The following is a 26,103-nucleotide window of genomic DNA, read 5'->3' on the forward strand; positions in this document are numbered from 1 at the left end:
TGGGTTTCCAAGCCACAATCTCCTTTCCAGTTTTATCATTGATATCTGCCTCCCACATCTACATCCCAATTGATTCCTCAGAACTCCAGAGGAACACAGCCCTTTAAAATTATAAGAGAAGGCACAGATCACATTAAGTTCAATATCAGATACTGTACTAGAAGCTCTAAAGGAATTCAGAATTCAGTAAAGAAAATTACCATGTAAATAATTTAAGAACATAAAAAGCCCTTCCAAGATTCAAGCAAATGTTGTTGTGCTGCCAAATGAGAGGCGTGGTGAAGTGGGTAGTAGACAATCATTCAGGATCACCAGGGATGGGTTTCCAAAAGAAATCTTCTGATGTGAGACCAGGTCCTCTGAGAAGACGCAGAATTTTACCTTATTTTCAAGGTTCTCCAGGCTCCAGCAGACTCAGCTTCTTAGGGCCTCTATATACTTGAGAGGAACCAATGGCCAAGTCCTACCTAAGCCAGCTCTACTGGCAAAGGCTGGAATTACAGTAGCCTCCAAACAGGCTACAAGGTGTTTGGCATTCATAGCACATTCTGAATTCTGACTAGAAAAACAGAATATGCATGATGAGGAAAAGTACAAAGAGTGAAAAATGGGATAGGATAATTGGAAGCAGGTGGATGATAACAGGAAGTTTTGACTCCAATTTGAACATCATATATTGTTTGCCTCAGGAAAAATAAAAGTGAAAGCAATCAATTTGATCTTATCAGATGTTTATAAGTCTAAGTGCTTGTCATGCCCAAGATACAAAATATGGGTAAATCCTTACTGAAATAAAAATGGCCACCACCACCCCCAAAATAGATAGATAGATAGATAGATAGATAGATACAGCCTGCCTTAGACCAGGGATCCCAGGCATCACCCACCACATACCAGGCCTCTGCTAATTGACATCTATAAGAATTTAGGCTTGACTGCTTATTCTAAAAGAGAAAAAACACAAGTCACAGGCTTGCACACCACCCAAAGACAATACTTTTGTGATCCCTATATGGCATAACCAAGCCAAAAATTTGTTGCGAAGAGGCCATTTCAAAGAACTCCCTACTGACAGTCACTAAACATGGATGTTAGAAATTAGTCCAAGCATTTTGTATCCATCACACATCAACCTCTCCTAGGTTAGGAATAACTTGAGGTCATTCACTATGTCTTATTCATATACTTTATAACCAAGCTCTAAATTGTCTCTGGCATGTAACTGGTCCAAAATAAATTTTGTTAAATGGAACAAATGAACCTATTAGCCAGATTTCAGCATGAATAATTGATCCCTGTCTTCTACATGATCAAAGTGTGATACCATCTCATATATTAGTCAATGTTCAATTAATTAAAATTTCTGGGGAACCTTTGCAAAGAGTCTTTGTCCATATATGTGCACACATTTCTAACCACATTTGCAACTATGGTGAAAACTTGGGAACAAATTATTTTTACATCTCACTAGAAATCAAACAGATTCTTATGAGTATCTATAAAACTAATGCTAAAAAAAGGTGAAAGGCTCCATCATTGTGCGCAAAAACAGGTTCTTCCTCTTACCTCCCCCACCTTAGGTTTAGGGTCCTCCACAGCCCACTTCCTTTACCACCTACTTAGCTTTCCTCACCATTATCTCCTGTGTTTATATTTTTTTGGGGGGGGGGCGGTACCAGGGATTGAACTCAGGGGCACTCAACCACTGAGCCACATCCCCAGTCCAATTTTGTATTTTATTAGAGAAAGGGTCTCACTGAGTTGCTTAGTGCCTTGCCATTGCTGAGGCTGGCTTTGAACTCCCGTTCCTTCAGTCTCAGCCTCCGGAGCTGCTGGGATTACAGGCATGCACCACCACACCACGCCCAGCCTTTCCAGTGTTTATCTTCTACAAGTCACTACCAGTAGCTATAGCTCTTCAGAGCTGTAGCTCCATCCACTAACCCAGCTTTTATCTATGGTGAGTTTTATATACATTGTTTAAATGAGAAAAGCAAAAAATGAATCATAATAAAGAAAACGCTTAAGTCCTTTAAGAGTAGAAAAAAGTGCTATAGAGTTTAAAATAGAGTGAAGGTACAAAAGAATCTGAGTATTAAATGATATTTATGGAGAAGGTAAACATGAGGTGGACCATGAAGACTAGGCCAGCCTTTTCTTTTTATACGTGGATGAAACTAGGCCAGCTTTTGACTATATTTTTTAAGAATGGTTGCTCCAGGGCTCGGGTTGTGGTTCAGTGGTAGAGTGCTTGCCTAGCACGTGTGAGGCACTGGGTTCAATTCTCAGCACCACATATAAATAAATGAATATAATAAAGATCCATCAACAACTTAAAAAAAAGAATGGTTGCTCCATAAGGGAACTGTACAAGCAAAGGCAAGAAGCAAATTAAAAAGGAGGCAAGGGCTTTCGGAAATCTTCAGGCGGGAGCAGAGGTGGCAGGTGGGCCCAGCCGACTGTGCACCTCTACTGTTTCCACCTCCTGCTCTTTCGGACTGGATTCACCAAGCTGCTCCTAAGGGCCTAGTCCGGGACAACAGAGCCTCAGATCGTGTTGCAGCCGTATGACATTTGGAATGTGACGGGGCAGGATGTGATTTTTGGCTGTGAGGTGTTTGCCTACCCCATGGCCTCCATTGAGTGGAGGAAGGACGGCTTGGACATCCAGCTGCCAGGCGATGACCCCCACATCTCTGTACAGTTTAGGGGTGGACCGCAGAGATTCGAAGTGACCAGCTGGCTGCAGATCCAAGCTGTGCGTCCCAGTGATGAGGGTACCTACCGCTGCCTTGCCCGAAATGCCCTGGGTGAGGTTGAGGCTCCTGCCACCCTGACAGTGCTCACACCAGATCAGCTGAACTCTACAGGCATTCCCCAGCTGCGATCACTGAACCTGGCTCCAGAGGTGGCTGAGAGTGAAGAGAATGAGGATTACTACTAGGTCTAGAGCTCTGGCCCATGGGGGTGGATGAGTGGGTATAGTATTCATCCCTGCTTGAGAAGACCTGGAAGAGACCTGAAAAGGGCAAGCGAGCAGAGAGCATACATGAAATAGCTGCAGATACCAGAATCCTCTTTCCACCAGACTTCCCTCCATTCCTGCTTAGCCAGTTTCTCCTAACTGCCTTTTCCCACAGACCCTGGTTCCTGCAGTTGTTTTCCGTGTTCCCAACCTTTGCCTAGCCTCAATTTATTCTTCCTCAAAACTCATATTCCATCCAGGCATGGTGGTGCATACCTCTAATCCCAGCCAATAGGGAATCTGAGCAGAAGGATCACAAGTTCAAAGACAGCCTTAGCAACTTAGCAAGGCCCTGACTCAGTGGTTAAGTACCCTGGGTTCAATCCCTGGTACCAAAACAAAACAAAACCCTCATATTCCAGAAGTTTTCTCTCTCACCCAGATATTAACTGTAGTTCTTTTTTGTTGTTCACCATCTGTTGTACAAGAGAGCACACTGAACATGGTTTAGTTCAGTGCAGTAAAAGGGGTAGGGCCAGCTCCAAATCTTGTATCATTCTGTTGTGGACAAAGCCTACCTAGCACAGGATTAGGCACAATAGGCAAGAATAAAGATTTATAAACCAAAAAAAAAAAAAAAAAAAGGAGGCAAGTTTAATATATGTAAAGGAATAACAAAAAATAAAACTAAAAAAGATAAAATTGGAACTACACTATAAAAATTTCAAAACAAAGAATCTGGGCTTAATAAAACAGTAGGGAATCTATATACTATTCTAACCATAATCACAATAAAGCCTAATCACAGGAAAAGTAATACAGCAGGATGGACATTAAGGCGAAATAATGTAAAACCAGATGTAAGTCCAGGTAGGTGTGAGACTACTATGAAAATAAAAATGGATGTATAAGGACAAATAAAGGCAAAAAGCAGTCTCACCAGTGGGTTAACTGGACAAACACAAGGGGGAAAATCCACTGCTTGCTTAGTAAGAAATAAACTCAGGTAAATATGATGGAACAGCAAAAATAAAAAGAACTTAAAAGGAGATGATTAAAGTGGCATAAAGTTCTTTAAAAGAAAAGCAAAATTAACAATCCTTTGGCCAGCTTAAGAAAAAAAGAACAAATTATAAATCGAGAAAAGAAAGAGACGACAAAACAACAGGTATTACAAAACTACAAAGAATGAGTCCAGTATGAATAATCACATACCTCCAAATTAGAAAACCTAAAAGAAATAGATCAATTACTAGGAACATTCAACCTGCCAAGACTGAATCAAGAAGAAATAGAAAATTTAAACAGACCAACAACAAGTAAGAAAATTGAGTCAATAATTTAACCCCTACCACAAAGCCCAGGACCAGGAGACTTCACAGCAGAAACCTGCCAAACATTTAAAGAACTAATATTAATCCTTCACAAACTCTTATAAAAAAAATCAGAAGGAATATTTTCCTCATTTTATAAGGTCATCATCATCCTGATAACAAAGCCAGATGAAGACACTATAAGAAAGGAAAATCAGGGGCTGGGGTTGTGGCTCAGCTGTAGAGCGCTCACCTAGGGCGTGTGAGGCCCTGGGTTCGATCCTCAGCACCATATAAAAATAAATAAAGGTGCAACAAAAAAATAAATATTTAAAAAAAAAAGAAAGGAAAATCATAGACCAATATCACTGATGAATGCAGATGCAAAAAAATCTTCAAAAAATACTAGCAAACCAAATTTAATAGCACATTAAAAGGAGATTCAATATGAACAAAGGGAATTTGTCTTGTAGTGCAGGATAGTTCAACCTATGAAAATGAATAAATAAAATATACCTAACAGAATGAAAGACAGAAAAACAAATGATCATCTCAACAGATTCAGAAAAAGCATTAAACAAAATTCAAACTCCTCTCGTGATAAAAAAGAAAAGTGAAAAATTGTCAATAACTTAGGCTAGAAATAATGTACCCTAAACAAAAAAGCCATATATAAATAGCCCACAGTTAGCATCATATTTAACAGTGAAAAGCTGAGGTTTCTCCTTGAATATCAATAACAAGACAATGATGCCCAGTCTCACCCACTGTTTTTTTTAACAGTATAGAAAATTCTAGTCAGACCAATTAGAAAAGAAAAAGAAAATCCAGAGGTGTTTAAATATAAAGAAATGTTTGCATAAGACATGATCTTATAACAGAAAACTCTTATTAAAGATTTCATCTGAAAAACATCAGAACTGATAAATGAAGAAAAAACTAAAAATCAAGTCCATTCATAATCACATAAATAAGTACATACATACATACTTAGCTGTGTTACCAAGAAGGTGAAAGGTCTGTATACTAAACACGATAAAACACTGATGAAAGAAATAGTAGACAATACAAATAAATGGAAGGTACACTGTGTTCATGGATTAGAAGAATACTGTTAAAATATCCATAACTAGGGGCTGGGGTTGTGGCTCAGGGGTAGAGTGATCGCCTAACATGTGCGAGGTGCTGGGTTTGATCCTCAGCACCACATAAAAATAAATAAATAAAATAAAGGTATTGTGTCCAATTACAACTAAAAAAAAAAATTCATAAACACCCAAATTGATCCGACAGACTCAACACAATCCCTATAGCAATCCCAATGTCATTTTCTACAGAAATTTTAAAAATAACTTAAAATTCATATGAAACCAAAAGACTACTTCCAATAGCCAAAGCAATCTTGAGGAAAAACAACAAAGCTGAGGCACCATACTGACTGATTTCAAAATCTATTACAAGGCTAAAGGAATCCAAATAATATGGTACTAACACACACACACACACACACACACACACACACACACACACATTAAAAATGGACCAGGACAGTGAGCCCCAAAATAAACCCACACACCTAACACTCTGGGGGAAGGGACACTATATTCAAGAGGTGGTGCTGGAAAAACTGGATATCCATATACAGAATGAAACTGGAACCTTATGTCACACCACATTCAAAAATCAACTCAAAATGGATTAAAAACATAAATATAAGATTTAAAACTATAAAACTTCTAGAAGGAAACAGAGCAAAATGTTATATATTTATCTGAGCAAAGATTTATTCGATAGACTATTAAAAGCACAAGCAACCAAAGCAAAAATATACGGAATTCCATCAAATTAAAAAGCTTCTGCAAAACAAACAACTGATAGAAGATGAAACAATCCACAAATTGGAAGAAATTGCAAACCATTGAACCTCATAAGGTGCTAATATTCAAAATAGATAAGGAACTCAATAGCAAGAAAATAAAGAAGCCAATTTTAAAATGGACAAAGATCTAAACATACATTACTAAGAAGATATACAGATGGCCAGTAAACATATGAAAAAATTATCATGTTCACTAAGCATCAGGGAAATGCAAATGAAAACCACAAGAGACATCTCCTTACACTAGTTAGAAAAGCTATTACAAAAAAGGTGAAAAATAAGTGTTGACCAGGATGTGGAGAAAAGGGATCCTTTGCACACTTGGTGGGAATGTTAATTAATAAAGCCATATGGGAAACAGTCTGAAGGTTCCTCAGAAAACAAAAAAACAGAATTTCCATGTCACCCACAATCTCACTTCTAAGTATGTATTTAAAGGATTTGTAATCAGAATGTTGAAGAATGACATCCGCACTTCTATGTTCACCACAGCATTATTCACAATAGATATGGAATCAAAGTATCCATCATTGGATGAATGGGTAAAGAAAACACGTACACACAAACAATAGAATATACTCACCTATAAAAAAAAATTCTATTATTTGTATTTACACAGATGATCCGAGAGGGCACTATACTAAGCAATCCAAAATAAAACCAAACTCAAAGAAGTAGAGTGGAATGGTGGTAACAGAGGCTGAGGGAGAGGGATGGCCAGATAAAGAAGAGATGCTGATCATAAGGTTTAAAATTTCAGTTAGACAAGAAGAATAAGCTTTAATGATGTTATTGCACAGAATGGCAACTACAATAAATAACGTACTGCATTGTTCAAAATTACTGAGTATATTGTAAGTGTTCATCACATAAAAATGGTATGAGAGGCAGACTTATTAACTATCCTGATTTAATCATTTCGCAATGAAAATCAGAAGGAATATTTCAAACTCATTTTATATGGTCATCACTATCCTGATAACAAAGCCAGACGATAACTAAGCACAGGAAAATAAGCAAAAATATCAAAATATCACACTGTGCCCCAAAAGTACATAATATATACAACTATTTGACATATTAAAATTTTTTTAAAAAAACAAAGTGTCATAGTTCTGAGCATCTATCATATCAAACTAATTCATTTCAAATCAGTCTATTCACCTCCTGGACCCCTATTAAGTGTCAGGTACTTATAAATTGGTTCCTTAGTTCCTAATTTTAATTCATGACCAAAATTTAAAGAATATCATACAAAGCTCCATGTACTGGTTAAGAAGTAACCAGAAACTAAAAGATTAAAAATGAATATCTTGATACATATTTCTTTAATTGCAAAAGAAGTTGATAATTAGCTATGCACCAAGAAACTCATAAACATTGAGCTACTGATTCTTAAAATAAGTAAACCATAGATAACAAATTTTGTGGCAGGGCAACCTGACTTATTTTAGGGACACACAATTCTACTAAACCTTATTTCACAAACTATTATTCTACTAAAGATCAAGCTAAGTGTTTAACATTCCTGTAAGTTTTTAAAGTCTTCATGTACAGTAAAAGACAGAAGTTTCTGTTAAAATACTAAAAGTATTTATTCCTGAGAGTGTTTTACCTTTGCTTCTTTCCTACAGCAAAAATATTTTTAAAATTAAAAATGTAAAAGAAAATTAAGTATTAGATTTCATATTATTATATATTATTATATGCTAAGGGACTGCTTTTATTCTGATTGTGAATGAGAATTGAATCATTTTAAGTGCTGGGTTGACATATCATGGACATATCCTTGAAGGAACCCTGAGTACCATACTCTGAGGGCAATTGAAAACTGTTCCAAGTATATGATTGGATAGAATTAATAAGTGATTGTATATTATTTTGCATTATCTTACACAAATTTGGATCCTGAATTGCAGATAAAATCAGATTTTGAAATAAGACATTTCTAAAAACTATAGTCACTGAAAAATAGGTCAATCAAATAAATCATGAGTTCTTCAAAAACAGATGATTAGCTATCAGGGGTATTTTAGCACAATGGAAGTTAGGGTCAAAGACAACGTGGTATAGTGAGTTTGAAGTCACAGTCCTGGATCTGATTCCCAATTCGGACACTCAGAAACTGTTATTTACTCAAGTATGTTACATTCTAAAATTAGTTTAGCAGGATGAGGTAACAGAAACAAAAAGCATTACATCTGGAAAACTAGTCTCTCTTCTCTGTACACTGGCCAGTAATACCTGGCAACATATCATACACCTTCTCCAAATCAAGACAGCACTGCTACCCTATTCAGGCCAAGGAAACACATAAAGGGAGAAAACACAAAGAGTATAAAACAGAAGATATAAACATTGGTGCAACAGTTTGGTGCAACAGTTTGGATATGAAACAACAAAAGTCTGTTAAAAAGGGTTGCTCCCATATAATATATCAAGAACTATGTAATGTTTTGAACAACCTACAATAAAAATTAATTAAAAAAAAAAAAAAAAAAAAAAAAAAGGGTTGCTCCCTAGCCTGTAGTGCTACTTAGAGATGGTGGAACATTTAAAAGGTGGAGCCTACTTGGAGGAAGTTAGGTCAGTGGGGGCATGAACTTGAAGGAGGTATAAGAACACTGGCTCTTTTATATCCCAACCATAATGTTCTGCATTACCATAAACCCAAAAACAATTGACCTTGGACTGATCTCTGGAACTGTGAGCTGAAATAAACCTTTTCTCCTAATAAGTTTATTATCTCATGTATTTTACCACAGCAATAGAAAGCTGGCTAAAACAATGGATAACATAAAAATCTGAGCCCCAATATTGTTACCTTTATCCAGGTAAAGAGATTTCAACTAAAGAAAAAATAAATATACCCGAACTGTTAGGATTTCTAGTTATTAGACTATCTTCTTATACATTGGAGATTCAACTGGTGCTTATTAAGTACTCATCAGTGAACATACATTTTACTTCCTAATGCTATCTACTGAATACTGACACTACTGCAAAAGTTAGATTATCAAGAATGTTAACTTTGTTCTTGAATAAAGTATATTTAATTCCATTACACAAGCCCCCCAAAAGTATTACAAAAACAGATCTTGCCAGGCATATCCAATACAAGCCTTTAGGGAAGAAATTAACCATTCATTTACAACAAGGACAAACAAGGAATGTGCTAATCAAATATGTGCAACACTAGAATGTACCGCCATGAGGGCAGGGACTTCTGTCTTTACTGTTCACTGCTGTCTGCAACTTTAGAACCATTTCTGGTACACAACAGTTATCCAATAAATACCTGCTGAAGGATGACTAATTCTTTGAAAAATAATTTTGGGCCACCTACATAAATTATTTTCAATATTGCTATTTAAGCAAGGCTCTGAGAAAGTCACAGTATTTTACATAACATTTTTCTAACTGCTCTCATAGAAGAATACCTCAAAAGAAAGGAGGATTTATTTTAGCTTATGAAACATCATATTGCCGTTATGAGTCAAAAATACACAATCTTGAGAAAAAACTTCTATAAAAATCTTTTGATATAATTTTATTAGCATTTATTACATCAAAATTCACTTAGAGGATCCTAAGGACTGTCTTAGAAAAATTGAAAGCATAGATAATTAGGTTTAAACAATTAGGTAGAACTTATTCTCATTATAGCACAGCCCTTAAAGTCAAGAACACTACTGAGAATTAAGTGCAGTTCTATCAATTCTGTGAACACAGTGTCACTTAGTTTCATGAAAATATATCATACTTCTATGAATATGTATATCAATGGCAAACATCATTGGCTTCCAAACAACTGACACTAAAGGAATTTCCAATCAAAACACAAGCACAGAGGCTTTCATCCAATAAAGAGCTATGATAATTCTATAAAGAGACCCTGAATCCATAAGTACTTGTAATATGATTTTATGCTGTGACACTAGTACAAAACACATCAACTCCAATGCACAGATTATGACACAGTATAACATCAGCCATTGAGCTTTTTTCTGTATCACAAAAGCTGAGTTTTCCAGTGAAGTATAGGCTGCTTATTGCTGATCTAGTGAAATTCTACGTCCTCCAGCTTGAGCAGTATTGTAGGATTCACAGATCTTACATTTCATGCCTAAAATATGGAACTGGACTGTAGATCGTCCATTGCAGTCATTGCAGAGAATCTGAAAAGTGAAGAGATGAATTCAAGGTAAGTACTTTAAATGTTATTGATATAAGTGGCATTGTCTGCTTATAACAATCTCTTGACAAGCATATTAAAGATGCAAAGATACACATACTTAAACATTTCCACAAGTAGAAATCTCTTTTTTCACTGAAAACTCTAAAAAAGTATCAAAAACTTCAAACTTAGAAAATGAAAATACAGTGCTGGGCATAGTGGCACAAGGTTGTAATCCCAGCTGCACTGGAGGACGAGGCAGAAGGATCACAAGTTTTAGGCCAATCTCAGCAACCTATCAAGACCCTGTCTCAAAATAAAAAAATAAAAATAAAAATGAAAAAATTTTAAAAGGAGTGATTTCTAAAATTGAGTAGAGACAGGAGACTCTTGTCTCATCCCCAAAATGACAATAAAACACCCTTTAATAAAATTCATCTCTTTAGGTACAAAGTGAGCTCATGAAAAATTAGGCATTAACCTAAAAACAGATCAATATCATCACTACACATTAAAAGCATTCATTTCAGTCATACCATCATAAGCAGAAAATTTCCAAATTTGCTTTAAATTATAATTTGGAAAACTATTCTTTTAAAAATACTGTCTAAATGTGGAAAGATTAGTGGTTGTCTAGGCCTGAGGAGCCCAGTGACTACTACTGGAAACAGGATTTCTTTGGGAGGTAATAAAAATGTTCTAAAATTATGGTGATCTTTGTATAATTCCATGAATATACTAACAAAGGAATGAGGTGTGCACATGAATTATAACCTAACAAAGCTATTATTTTAAAAAAAAAATCTACATGAAATAGCACACTTCAGCCTCTAGTAAAACATCACAGGATTCTCACTAGTCTAAAAATGATCATCTTTCACTGTCTTAACAATTCAATTTCCCAAATGAATTAAAAAACTTTCCAGAGTGAATAAAATTTTTAAAAATTGGTTTTATTCTTGTTTGAGGAAGTATTTTATATGTGCCAAAATTATTAAAGCATCAGAAAGCAATTTAGCTTTCTCATTCTGATCTATAACTCAATACTATGCTAAGAACAGACTAGTAGAGCTGCACATCTCAATTAGTAGAATAAAGATGGTCATTTTCTGTAAAGCAAAAGGCATAGAAATACTTCTTATACTTTAGGTTATAAGCTAATTAGTTGAGACCAAATAAAATAAGACTAAGATAGAATAAAAAGGGTAATAAACATCAAAAAACAAAATTTAAACTTCAAAAATCAGAGAACATGTTCTCCTTCAATAAACATTTGAAATAAATACAAATAAAAATGAAAATAAAACATCAGTGATCCACCTCTATCCAGTTTCATTATTGACTGGCAGGTAATGTGCAAATAATTCAGAATAAAGTTTTTGCCTGCCATCTAGTGTTGGGAAAAACCACACAAAGGTATTCTTAGGACTTTTTTCTTGGGTTTAGCTCAACACAACTAAAATTTAAAAATCATTTTGTCCTTCCCATTAATCATCACAATGCAATTTATATCAAAGTTATATTTTCCAGACAAATCTAAGTAAAAGGATAAAAATTTTTTAAGAATATCAATAAGAAACCTGAAAAGTTTTAAGAACTGATTCTACTCACATCCACAGTCATGTTCTGATATTCTGATGGCATAGGAGTCTGTGCTACCTCATCATCCAGCTGCCTCCAGTACCGAGTCATATCTAAAGCAGAGTGCATACATAACGGACATCTGTAGCCTCTGGAAGAGACAGAAAAGTTATTTTCTGAATATTTAATAGAGGGTATTTCAACTTGAGCATATAAGAAGATGCAAGCTAACTGGCACATAAGTCATCCAAGATAAGGCATTATTCTATAAAATTTATTCTATTTCAAGAAAAATCTCTTTAGGAACCCTTACGTTATAAAAGCTTTAAATTAAATCCAGTATCTTACAGTACTTTTAAACCCTAAGTCTTTTTCCTCAGTTTGCTAAAATGGAGAGAAATCAGTTCACAGTCTTTGTAAAATATATTTCATATACTTAAAAACATCAGTCAAGCTATTCCTTAGTTAAGCAACCTCAGGTTCTTAATACATTCATGCAAGGAAGAGACTGTATTCCCTAAAAGATATTCAGATCATATTATTTCCTTTCTAAAAATTTGAAAAAATGTTTCCTTCTGTTTGGCTATTAAATCACAATTTCTGATCATCAATTCATAGAACCAAAATACATTATACAGTCTCTTTTTTCCTAACTACTTCTCATATCATTTTAGTTCCAGTTTTAGATAATTTCTTTACCAATTTTCTTTGCAATTTATTACTGGACCAATACAATAACCAAACAAAAATTTCAGCAACATTCCTCAGTGTCTTTCAAACACCATGAACAGACTGTGTTTCCTGATAAGTATACCTACATAACAAGAGATATTTAACTCAAGTTATGGAATAAGATAAAGCATAATAGAGATGATAGAGACATGGGGACAAATGTGTAGCTCTATATCCTCCAAGATGCCTTACCTGGTTTAACACTATTCACCTACTTACTCATGTCAATTTAAGTATATGCCATGCCTAATACAGTGTGAATAGCAGTCATGTCTGCCTACCTCCCTACCCCCAAAAGCACACACAAAAAAGACATCTCACAATTACTTAAAATCTCAAATACTCACTCTTTCAGCATTTCTTCATAGCATGTTCTGAAAGAAAAAGTAATATTGTTTCAGTAAAAACAAAAACTCTCTTCACTATTTTCAAACATCTTTGAGGAAAAAGAAAGTTATTTTACCTATGTAAAAGATGTCCGCATGGTAAGACATGAGCAACAACACGGGATGTATGAATGTCCTATAAAGAAAAAAAATGTTAGTGCTTGTTTGATGACAATATAAATATCAAAGTATTCTAAATTCAAGAAGGAAGATTTCCAAAGTGAAAAATATTTTAAGCTTACCTCCAAACATATTGGACAATTCTGCCGGGAAACATTTTCAATACACTGTTTTAAAAGAGAAACATTAACAAAAGCTTAAATAGATAAAAATGCCAGATATAATAGTAGTAGTAATAATAAAAATGATAGAATCAACTTACTAAAAACAATAGGTAACCCTAATACACATTTCTTGTATGTCAGATAAAATTAATAATTCCTTGATTTTCACAACTATGTCAGAGCAGACACAATACCTAAAACAAGGAAAATGTTCAATAAATCTGCACTATTCAGAGTACCTTCATTAAAAAGATAAGGAAACTGAATCAGGGAATCAAGTATTACTTACACCCAAGCTCCAAAGATAGTAATGTTTGAAAACTTTCTATTTTATATGTGTTTTACTACAAAGTAACTGCCCTAAATTGGTATGCTAAGCCAATAAATAAGAATATTAATAGTAAAAATAATAGCTCATACTGAGATTTACTATATGCTATTTGTTAAGTAAAGTACCACATAAACTCAATTAACTCTCAACCCTAGATGATAAAAGGTAAAATTATAACTTCATTTTATAGATTAGAAAGGCCTAGAGAAGCTAAGTAACTGACAAAGTTGCACACTTAGGAGGCGGAATTAAATTTGAGTCCCAGGAGACTGACTTCAGAGCTTGAGTTCTTAGTTTAGTAAGGCTTAATATCTGATTACATGAAGAAAGAGAAGGGAAAGCATCATACCATCCCTTGCTTTTAATGGAAGCACCTGAAAAGAACTTACTAACATACAGGCAATACAAGATAACTTACCAAAAAAAAAAAAAGAACAAAAAATCATAAAAGAAAATATGTATAGTTAAAGACAATGGAGTATAATGCAGAGTAAAGTCCTCAAAATAATAAATTTTAAATCAGGAGATTGTAATCCCTGCTCTAACATTTATGAGCCCCTAAAATTTAGACAAGCCACCACTTCTTTAGTCTTATTTTCCTTATATATAAAATAAAACTAATAGATATTTCATTTTGTTCTAAAGCGTACTTCACAGACATTTTAAGATCTCTGCAACCATAATGTATCTGACAGCTTTGAGTTGATGAAATGTAAAAGATGCTGTAAGCATGCAATGAATTGGTTGTATGCACTTACACAAACTCTACACATGCTTTGGAGCATAGAACAGCACCACAAGAACACAATCTATAAGAGGCTATCAACTTCAAATTCTCTCCACTACCTTATCTAGCTCTCACCCTAAAATTAAGTTTATAAAGCCAAGTTCAATCTTTAATAAATTCACTATCTACTAATCAAGTACCTTAAACCAGGACTGAAAATCTTGGAATTCTTCTTTAAAAGCCCCAGTTCTTTTCCCCCAATTCCCTGTTACCATCTCCTACATGTTCATTACTCATCTTTATTATTTAGGCCAGGTACTAGCTAAGATTATATTTCTACAAGAACCTCTTTTCCTTGTCTTCTACTGAACCTAGTTGAGTGCTAAGCAAATTATTTCAAATACTTTCTTTCCAATCTCTAACACATGCACACAATGTTGATACTCACTGTTCTCCCTTATCTGGAATTTCCTATACCTGTAAAATATCATTTATACTTCACTCCACACCAATTCCCCATTCTCCAAATTCATATAGTAGGTAGAATCAGTACTATAAATTTAAACCTTTATTAGATAGTTTTTAAACAATAAGGGAGAGCCTGGGATTATAATAAAATACCTGTATCCAGATTTAAAATATTTGTCTTAATTATGGAAATATAAAAATCTTTCTAAATTTTCACAGAATGTTCAGTGAATAGGTTATACTGCTCAGTATTTTTCCTGTAAATCACAAAAGCAGCACCAATGATCAGAATCTATAAACCAACTTAGAATTTATCAACATTATGCTAATAACTGGCCTCAGCATTCTTACACTACAGAAAAGAAATTGTACAACATCATATGTTCAGGTGTATATTTTAGAATACCTACTTAATAGTGCTTTTTTAAAACGTAACATATAGAGTTGTACTTGCTAATATCTAAAAATTATCATACTTCCAAAATATATTAGAATTTAAGCTGATTTTTAAAAACATTGCAATATTTCAAAAATTATGCAAACTGAATTATATACCTTATGTTTTCCTTGAAGATTCATAGCTAGGCATAAGTTACATTTCAAACAGTGGAAAAAATCTTCCTTTGGACCAATCCTAACAAAACATATGAAAGCCAAAAGATTAGATTACTTTTTACTACAGTGACAACCTGAGGAATACAGGGTAAACCCCCATCTCGCCAATGTCCCTCTCCAAAATTTAGCACTGTAAACAGAATGGTATCTACCCTTCAAGGCTTTCTCTTTTCCCTATAAAATGAACTTATAGGGAGAAAAAGAGGTGTGAAAGATACACACAATTTGCATTACACTCCTTATATAAGTAGATTCTTTCCATATATGCTGTTCTACAACTTTTTTACTTAACAATTTATCCTGAGGATTATTTTACTGTCTGTATAAAACTACTTCATTCTTAATAGCTACAAAGTATTAACATGGTATGGATATATGCTAAAAATTTTAAGAATGGTCTCTTATTCATATAATTTACAATCTTTCGCTACAGTGATACCATAAACACTCTTGTCCAGATAACACTTAGCCTACATTTTGATTATTTTTTACAAGATTCCTAAAAATGAAACTATTGATTCAGAGGTTATTAGATCATTAATTGTGATGCAGTCAAACAGCTCCAAAAAGGCAGTACTAATTTACATTTCCACCAACTGTGCATGATAGCATCCTTGGATCCCATAAACTCACTAGAACTAGTTACATATATAACAGCCTTTATAAAATATGCAATTTTAATTTGTGTTTCTCAAATTATGAGAAAGAATACACTTTAATGTTTATGAACCATTGGATTTTTCTGTAGATTATCTGTTGATATACTCTGCCTATTTTTTAAATTTTACTGGAGTATTTGTCTTTTACCAAATTCAAAGAAGGTCTTTATATAGCCCAGATATTAATCTTTTTCATTTGCATTTGTTATGTTTACTTTTCTGGTCTCATCTCTTTGTCATACAGCCGTTTCTCCCACCAAACCCCAGACAGGGTCTCACTATGTTGCCCAAGCTAGCCTCAAATTCTTGATCCTCCTTTTTCAGAAAACTCACTTCAATTGCCTTAGCCTCCCAGCTAGTTGGGACTACAGGTGTGTGTCACCATGACCAACTATAGTCATTTTTAATTCCCACACACTAAAAATGGCATCAAATGTTTCCCTTTTACATCTTGTGCTTTCTGCCTATTATTTAGGAAAGACTTCTGTAAACTACAAATTATAAACACATCCTCCTTTGTCTATTAATACCTACAGCTTTTCATTCATTTATTTTTTCCTCAGTCCATTTGAGATTTGTTACATATGGTCCAGATGACATTGCTAGTTGTTCCTACATTTCTATTCTCTGCTCTTTCATGATAATAGAACATTTAGCTAGGCACTGAGCTTTTCGGAGTCATCCTAAATAAAGGCTATTTTCTAACCTTTTTGGAGGTTGCAAACAGAAGAGAAAAACAAAATTTTGTGTGGTACCCTTAAGAAGAAAGGGTTTGTCTTCCCCTCACCTACCCGCTTTCCACTGGTCAGAATATAAACCATTAGACTACACAGGCAAGAAAATGTCCTAGGGACACAAGAACAAGAACATGTAAAAAAAAAAAAAAAAAATACTGGGCTCCTGTTAACTACATAATTTAGACTTTCCCATGAGAAATAAACACCTACCTTGCTTAAGCCACTACTGTATGTAGTGTATTTCACAAGATGCTAAAACTACAATCTAATGAAAATACAGAGTTTTAAGAGTCAATTTTTTATTTCCCAGAGCGGTGAAGAGTTTTGCTGAATGATATTTCAACCACAAACAAAGCAGAGTGTTCTCCTTGAGAACACAGTGAATTCATGCAGGTTGAAGCTGCTAGCACAAACTACTTCTGTTTGGCATTTGCAAGCTCTTCTGGGCCAGCTCATTCTAAGCCCAGTTCAGCCCTTTCACAACTCAGTGCAGGCACAATATTTAACGTGAATTAGCAAGAGAACCTTTGTTAGTAGGTCACCAAATTTGGGGGGGAACAAGGAAACGTTAAGGGGATTCCTTCAACAAAGTTTTATTGAAATCCTTTTGTTAAACTTTTTCAGAAAATTCACTTCAATTGCATTTGCCCACTCCCAAAGAACAGGCAATTAGCAATGGCACAGATAATCAATTATCCTAATACTCTTTCCTCTGATTTAAAATGTCAGTTATTCATAAGCATAAATGTGTATCAGACCTTTAAATAAAAATGTAAGAATTCATACACTAATGAGATTATTTTTTTAAGTTATGAGAGGGTTTCCAACAATGCTGCAATTGCACAAGTTATCTTTTACTTGTCTTTTAATCGTTTTTATTTAAAAAACAATAGTAATATTTTGATGGTCTCATCACTTCTGAAAAAAGATAGTATTTATCAGTCAATCTTATTTAATTTTGCTCAGAGTATCTTTTAGCAAATTTTTAAAAAATCAAAACAAGAATTCTACAGCTCTTGGTGAATTTTCATTGTGCTATCAGCACTCACCAAAAACAACTGCAAAATAGACATTTCAAAGATTTTTGAACGATGACAACAGATATAATACCACCTAAAATACCCACTTGAAGTGGACTCTAAAACTTGAGTCACACAATTTTATAATAGTATAAAATATGAAACATTTTTATTTGAGAATTTCTTAGGTACTCTATACTTTAACTAGACATTACTAATTATGTTCCAGTGAATGTAAAAAGGACTTTATAACCAACTATTAAAACCCTAAAAACTCTTTGAGAAAGGATGTAAATTAAATTCAGCCTTTATCAAATCTTTATAGTTGCAAAAGCTTTTATCATACAACATCCAGTTTATTGTCATACCACCCCAAATGTACCCAATCTCATCAACTATACAACATCCATTCTGTACTCTGGGTCAGTTGTTTTTATAATCAATTCTATTTTAAAGATTAATAATTTATGACATTATTGAGATCTTCTGAAGAACAAGGAGAAAATGTATTTTCTTGAATAAGCTAAATTCATTCCATTTTGCAACTACCATATAGGTTGCTGAACCCTTTTATAAATTTGACTTACGGAATCTTAATGATCTTATTTTTCCTATACCTTGAAACATTCTGATATTTCAGTATCCAAGTAATTTTTTCACACTACTTATCAATTTTTCCCACTATCCCAACCAAAAGACTAAAATGGGAAGTATGTTTGGAACATCCAAAAGAATGATATACTATTAAATTAATCACTACTGCAAGATCAGTTTGTTTTTGTTTTTTTCATGCTGTGCTGTATCACATCAAGAAGGTATAAGAGTCTGGACACAGTTGAAAGATCAGAATTTTTCCTTTTTCACCCATAATGGCAAGTAGAAAAAAACCAACAGAAGAAATTTTAGACACAGAAAATAAATGCAAAGAGGCAGATAGCAACATTCTAATCTGGGGTTTCTCTCCACCGTTAATATTTTGGGCCTGATAATTTTTTTGGGTTGGGGGCAGGGGGGAAGGATAGTCTAACTTGCCAAGGTTGGCAATCCTTCTGACTCATCTCCCAAGTCACTGGGATTATAGGACTGTATCATCATGCCTGGCTAGAACAGAAAAATGTTGTGGTAGGGAACTGTCTCATCTTTAGCAGCATCTTTGGCCTCTATTCAATAAATGCCATGGTATCACCCCAATTCCTGGATGTGACAACCAAACAATGTCTCCAAACATTGCCAAATATCCTCTGAGGGAAAAATCAGTCCCAGTTGCGACCATTGCTCGGGACTCTAATAATGATGATAAAACTGATGCTCTAATCAATAAATCAGATTATGGTTTTCAGATGATGATATCTTAGATGAATAGTCTCAGTCAGGAAAGGACAGGGGCTAGAGATACAGCTCAGTGAGAGAGCACTTGTGTTCCATGTGCAAGGCTCTGGGTTTAATCCCCAGCACTCTCCCTCGCCCCCTAAAAAAAAAAAAAAAAAAAGAGAGAGAGAGAAAGAAATGAACCATGTATTTCTAAGAACAAAAGAATATATTATGGCATCCTCATCTAGTCACATTATTTATTAGGAAGGACTTCAAAACACAATTTAATAGGAAGAAATTCAAATCACAAATATTTTGAACCAATAATGCCATTTCACTTTGCTTAAACTACGTGATAGTGTTTTTCTATCTTTTATGTTTTTACCCAAAATTTACTTAATATGGTTTATAAATGGTCGAATGCTGAAGACAGATATGTATGCAAAAGTATTTAGAAGGAAACAAATAATGTGAAAATTTAAAAAATTCAAAAAAAATTTCTGCAATTAGGGAATAAAGAACACATTTTATGACCCAATATTAACTATATTTAATATTCCAAAGTTAAAATTTAATATAGCTACATAGTAGTTGATGGGAAAGTTAAATGATTATTACAAGAAGAGGCATGATAAAACTTTTTAGAATATGTAACAGATATATAGATATAGATAAATACAGAGATAGATATCAACAGAAAAAGATATCAAAACTCACTGGACACTTCAAATAAATGAATTTTATCAGATGTAAATGATATCACAGTAATGTTGATTCTAAAACATCAATTGCCCAGGTATATTAGAAGTATTAGAAAATAATATTTTACACACAGTACCTACAAATTCCACAGTTTTCACAATGATACTGCTTCTTATCTTTGTCAAACAGATGGCAAATACTGCAATAATATTCTCCAAACAATGTGCTACACTCTTCACAAGTCTGTTGGGCCTAAAAAAGACATAATTTAAAATTAGAGTAAATTTCAGAAAGTCAAGGGTCATGTTTTCTCTCATGTGTGAAAACTAGAGGAAAAAGGAAAGGAAAAAAAAAGGTAGGGGATCTCATGAAAATCAAAGGGAACGGGGGCAGGAACAATAGTGGAATGAGATGAAAATCATTACCCTAGGTACATGTATGCACTTGTGGTATGACTCTGCATTGTGTACAACCAGAGAAATGAAAAGTTGTGCTCCATACATTCTGCTATCATGTATAGCTAATTAGAACAAATATAAAAAAATAGAGAAAATTCAAATTGCTGATGATCCGATCACCTGGAAAATCACTGTTAACTTTTCATTGTGTTTCTTTATCATACACTGTACAAAAAAAAAAGGGAGACCAGTAGAGTAGAAGAAAGGGATCATTTGAGGGGGGGGGAATAACAGGGAATGATGTTATACCATATGCATTAACGAATATGTAACAACGAATTCCACCAGTATGTATAATTATAATGGACAATAAAAAATACAAAAAAATTTACTAAAATATTTTGAACTACTATTTGAATATCTAGAATTTGTTGAAGATTAGCTTCTTTTAAGTTTTTAAATATCTAACATATTGCTTACTTCAAGAGTTATGTCTAAAGTCTTATTTGCAATTTTTAGTAATATTTTTCAAATCTTTAAAAAAAAACAGAAATATGACATAAAATCTTACATGTTGAATTTTTTCACAGTTTATACACTGCACTTCCTTTACTTTAAAGCGGTCTAGCTGATGATCTTCATTGTTATCATGACACAACCGGCAAGTATAAAGCTTGTCACAGCAAGGCGCCTAATACCCAGGGGAGAGAAAGAGACATAAAAAGCAAGAGAAGACATGTTTACTATCAAAAATAGAAAATTTCTTCCTCCTCCTGGAACAAAATCAAAGAGTACAATCAATGGATCAGTTGCTTAGTTTCATTGTTTCTTGGACTATTTTATTTTAATGATTCCCTTCAATATCTGTATGTTTGTATAAAGTTAAAAACACTCTTAAAACACAAGAATTAAGAAGGATGGAAATACCTAGACTGACAATCTACTAAAAACAGTAGTCAGGCTACCTGTCTTGGACATGCATTTACATACTTCAACCCCTACACATAGAATATTATACTTTTGTTTCACTAATATTCATTAATCATCAACTATCTTCCTAATATTGCAAATAAAAGAGCTCTTATTTTCAAGAGTGGCAAAGACTGTCAGTTGTCCACAAAAAGCTACTCTTTCCATCCTGGACACATGAAAATCCAGCTATACTACAGCTGGATCACACAGACATAATACACCCTAAAACATGGAATGGTGACATTCAACAAAGCTTCATCACTAATTGGGACCACTCATCTTGAAATTGCCAAGCAGAAATAAACAAACTTTTTTTTATTCTTTAAACATTATTGTTGGGTCTTTTCATTAACTTCACCCTAACTAGTATATCAAGAGATTTTCAGGGGCTGGAGTTGTGGCTCAGTGGTAGTGCACTTGGCTGTCATGTGTGAGGCACTAGGTTCGATTCTCAGCACCACATATACATAAATAAAATAAGGTGTATTGACAACTAAAAAATATTTAAAAAAAAAAAAAGAGAGAGAGAGAGAGAGAGAGAGAGAGAGAGAAATTTCCAGATCAACACTATACTGTAATCTTGTTGGCTAACCAGTACAGGCTAACCCAGTACTATACTATAATCTTGCAGATCCTCTCACTTCTGAAGACTTCCTATGCCATGATATAACCACAACATAATTCATTCTTTAAAGATTTTAATACTTGACTTCCTTTTTTTCCAACACTGTTCTTGTCCTCAATCTTAGTGATCTACATCCTTGCAAAGAGAATTGTTCCAATAGCCTGAACTCTGAATTCTTTGCCTTCCTTACTTTCAATGGCCTAGTCCTCCAACCCTCCTCACAGAGAGTTATACCTCAGAACATTGTTCTACAGGGTCTCAGGATGACTTTATCCTCTTAAAAATTAAGGATCCTAATACGCTTTTCATGTTAGGATTATGTCTTTGATATATTCAAGCGACAGGCTTTAAAAAAATTTTTTTTTTTTTTTTTTGGTACCGGGGATTGAACTCAGGGGCACTCAACCACTGAGCCACACATCCCCAGCCCTATTTTTACATTTTATTTAGAGAGAGGGTCTTACTGAGTTGCTTAGTGCCTCACTTTTGCTGAAGCTGGCTTTGAACTCAAGATCCTTCTGTTTCAGCCTCCCAAGCCACTGGGATTACAGGCATAAGCCACCACACCTGGCTAAAATATTATTTTTGAAAAAATAAAAGTAACAAGTCCATTACATGTAAGACAAATAATAGGCTATAATGAAAAAAATAACTATTCTTTCCCCCTAAATAGCTGGATTCACATATCTGTTTCTGCATTCAATCAGCTGTAGTTGAAGCACATGAAGAAATTCTGGTCTCACACAAATATGTAAGCTGAAAAGCTTTTTAATAGCTTTTTCAGAGAATTGTGGATATTCTGATACTACACCAAAACTTAATAGCTCTTAAAGGTTAGCAGTAACACAGAAACTGAAATAATACCAATAAAAATTTCCTTCTTTTTTCATTAAAATTCATTATCTATCTTGCACTTGGAATTAATATTTTATCCATGCACTGGTCATCTGGAACACACCAGTTCACTTAGTTATGTAGATCTTCCAAATTTCACATTTCACATGCAATCAAAAAGTTACATTTATGGGGGCCATATGGCTCAGTTGTACAGAGCTTGCCTAAGATGTATGAGCCTCCAGGTTCAATCCCCAATTATTGCAACAACAACAACAAAAAAAAATCATTAAAAATCTTTAGGTATTGGGAAGCTTTCAAGCTCACAAAAGCTAATAAGAGTTTTCTAAAATTCTAGTTTTTGCAAAAAACTTAAATTTTATCACTGGCAACAAATACTGTCAATTGTTTTTCTTGTATTGAGTCTTGACTCTTTTGAGACTGTCTACCAAATGCCAAAGTCTAAATAATCAGGATTTTTCCAAAGTTTAAAAAAAAAGTTGTTTCATGAAAAAAGCAACTAGCTCACTTCACAATCCAATTGCACAAGAGCTTCTTCCTCAAGACAGCCAAAGCACTTGATAAAAACCTTCCTTTTTGTCAAAAGGGCATTTTTAAAAATGTGTAGTATTAGTTCAGTACCACAGTCTGATTGATGCACAGGTGCTAACAATTTTAATCATTGCCTTTCCACCATAAGTGCAAATGTCAACACACTGAAATGGACAATATTCTAGTGTTCCTTAGAAAGTAGTTTTGTCCTCACAGTCTCAAGGTGGTCCATTCCGTCCATTCATTACACTCTGAAAACCACTGCTTCAGAACAAGGACTGTATCTTCTTTACATTCAATTTCAAGCATGAAAATCTCTAACCACTACCTCCTCTTTCAAAGTAACTCCAAGTCTCCCCTTTTGTATTCCCTAGCTCTCTCCTTGCTCTTCCTCTACATGTCTGCCAAAATCAACCAGAATTAAATTTAACTCTTTCCTACTCAATCTATATCAGAAGCAGCTGACTATGGTTAGAGAAAAACCACCAACCACCACACTGTCTGGTCTCCCTTTTAAGTCAAAACCACTCAAAAAAGTAGAATCTTAACCAGTTCCTTAGTTAATCCCCTCATTCTTCTAGAGTCAAAGATCTAGGATCTAGATGATCATTTCATATCTTCTCTCTCTTTAAAACTCTTAACACTTCTTCCTCCCTCTTAATCCTCTGATGATGACCTTGTTCCTTCCCTATTAAACAGAAGTAATAAAAGGAAAACATCCTTCCAGAACTCTTATCAACCAACTTAATATACTTCATCCTCAGCCTTCTCTTCCTTTACAAAGAATCTATAGTCAGTTCATTCTTCAATCTAAAGTCAACCTCTCCACTTATGCAATGGATCTCATCACCCTTTGGCTACTTATGGTTTTCCCTCTTCCTCCTGGATTATATTGTTCTCTACTAAATTATTTTAAAGAATATACTACATGCTGTAACATCTCCTATCTTGAAGTGGAAAAAAACTCAGCTTTCCCACAGCTTTCTTCAATATAGAAAAATTTGAAGAATGGTCTGTGTTATTTTCAGTTTCACTTCCATTCTCTCTTGTACCCACTCCAGTCAGGCTTTATCTTGATCTCTCCATTACAGTTCTCTTGGCAAGATCACCATTGCTGACCTCTTTGCCAAATTCAAACATTAATTCTCAGTTCTTATCTTATTGAAACAGCTCCACTTAATCGAGTTGATCATTTCCTCCTTGAAACTCTTCATTTGGCCTCTAGTATTTAAGGAAGAGGAGGGGGAGAAACAACAAAGTTCATGACACTTGCCCAGAGCCAAGAATTTTAGTGCTACAAAATTTAGATTCAGTTATGTTGTTTCTTTGGAAAGGCTCAGGGCAAGATATTAAACATTAGGTTTTAAACATCAAGTATGAAAGAAGACTAGAACATCTTAATAAAAATGTAATCAGAAGGATAGCATTCAATTTCCTTACACATCTGATGAATGATCAACTTTGAAAAAGCTTCAACCAGTGCAGTGCAACAATGATCACCAAACTATAGCCTACATGGGTTTAGGCTGTCCTGCCTGAGATTGCCACTTGCTTCTAATTACTGTGATGGGTGATAAGCAGAGTTGATTGGTAAAGTGAGAATGATGTGGATATTCATGATGGTGGTAATTAACACTACTCACTCCAGGAATGCACCTACTAAACACTACACACACACTTTAATAGGTAATACTCATACTTTTTATGAAAGAGGAACTTCTAAGATCCCTAATTTACATGCTAACTAGCTCAAACATCACAGAAATATTAAGGGGCAGAGATAAAAGACTTGGGGATAAGGCTGCAGGACTCAAGCTTGCTTTCTTTTGGAGGATGGGGTTGCTGGGAGCTGAGCCCAGGGCCTCGATGGACTCACGCATCCTAAGCACATGCTCTGGTAATAAGCTACACTACCAGCCCAAAAGCTCAGGCTATCTCGGTAAAATCTTTATACTGCTTCTTCCAAGAAAAATCATGAAACTTTACTTGGATGGGTGCCAATTTAAAAAGCTCTAGATTGACTAAGACGTCTTCTCAAAGTAAATAGCAAAAATAACAATACATTCTAGGCACTTTTCTATACCGAATTTCCAATTTAATGGTAACCACATGATTTGTCTTCCATCTCACACATACTGTTTCTCATTGACATGAAGCTGGAAGGCTGTAAAGTTTTTTTACTCCAGGAATTGAAATTGTATTCCGATTCTCCACTTGCTTATCCCCATTTCATCATACACTTGAAAGGTGGTTCTGGAGACCAGCCTAGTTCAGGCCTGACGCTGCCTCAGTCTACTTCCAACAGCAAAAGACTCACAAACCCATTGGTAAAGTAATTTCGTGTAAGCCCAAGGTCTTGCCAACAAGAAGGGGTTTTGCTTGCAAAGTACAAAAACAGAAAAGAACCCTGGGGCTTATGGTCGCCCTGACAAAAACGTTCTCTACTAGTGGAACCTAGTTCCAGATGAAGGCGCAGGTATCCTGACAAACAGCTCAACCTCAAACAAATCTAAGCCTAACCGCTTTGCCCATCGCGTCCCCAGCCTGACCCAGCGGAAGCTCGTCGGAGAAAAGCCCACTGAAGTCGTCACCTTCAGGAGACATCCTCTGTCATAGTGCTCGCAGCCCCGCTGCCCTCGCCCTTGGCTGCGGACTCCATCTTCCTGCGCAGTTGCCGCCATCTCCTCCACCTCCCCTCACACTCCGCAGACCCTTCCCCCGGGTGGAAAACCACGCCCAGAGAAGAAGCGTCGCTCGGATCCCCCTCCCAGCCGCAGCTGACACCAGAATAGATATGGCGGCCGATCACGTGACCAGGGGCAGCCGGATTTCCGGT

General features: G+C 34.9%; 1 protein-coding gene and 1 pseudogene across 1 annotated transcript; one reads left to right on the forward strand and one right to left on the reverse strand.

Moving 5' to 3' along the window:
* Positions 1-266: 266 nt before the first annotated feature.
* On the forward strand, positions 267-3,561 carry LOC143405684 (kazal-type serine protease inhibitor domain-containing protein 1 pseudogene; annotated as a pseudogene).
* A 6,120-nt stretch (positions 3,562-9,681) lies between these two features.
* On the reverse strand, positions 9,682-26,068 carry Rchy1 (ring finger and CHY zinc finger domain containing 1). The gene is made up of 9 exons (XM_076864317.2): positions 25,859-26,068; positions 20,856-20,975; positions 20,023-20,138; positions 15,399-15,477; positions 13,276-13,320; positions 13,111-13,169; positions 12,995-13,021; positions 11,946-12,066; positions 9,682-10,335 (listed from the first exon to the last, which is right to left on the reverse strand). The coding sequence occupies exons 1-9, from the start codon at positions 25,946-25,948 to the stop codon at positions 10,207-10,209; spliced, it is 786 nt and encodes a 261-aa protein (XP_076720432.1). The 5' UTR covers positions 25,949-26,068; the 3' UTR covers positions 9,682-10,206.
* Between the last annotated feature and the right edge of the window lie 35 nt (positions 26,069-26,103).

This window comes from Callospermophilus lateralis, chromosome 8, assembly GCF_048772815.1.
Source record: "Callospermophilus lateralis isolate mCalLat2 chromosome 8, mCalLat2.hap1, whole genome shotgun sequence".
Classification (NCBI taxonomy): Eukaryota; Metazoa; Chordata; class Mammalia; order Rodentia; family Sciuridae; genus Callospermophilus; species Callospermophilus lateralis.

What these genes read in the sequence shown, in the direction of transcription:
- Rchy1 (XM_076864317.2), bottom strand. Translation starts at nt 25,948, where the DNA reads ATGGCGGCAACTGCGCAGGAAGATGGAGTCCGCAGCCAAGGGCGAGGG. An exon ending in GAAAACTGTGGAATTTGTAG is followed by an intron (nt 15,478 to 20,022) that starts GTACTGTGTGTA and finishes ATGTTTTGTTAG; the next exon opens with GATTGGTCCAAAGGAAGATT. An exon ending in ATCTTCAAGGAAAACATAAG is followed by an intron (nt 13,321 to 15,398) that starts GTATATAATTCA and finishes CTTTTAAAACAG; the next exon opens with TGTATTGAAAATGTTTCCCG.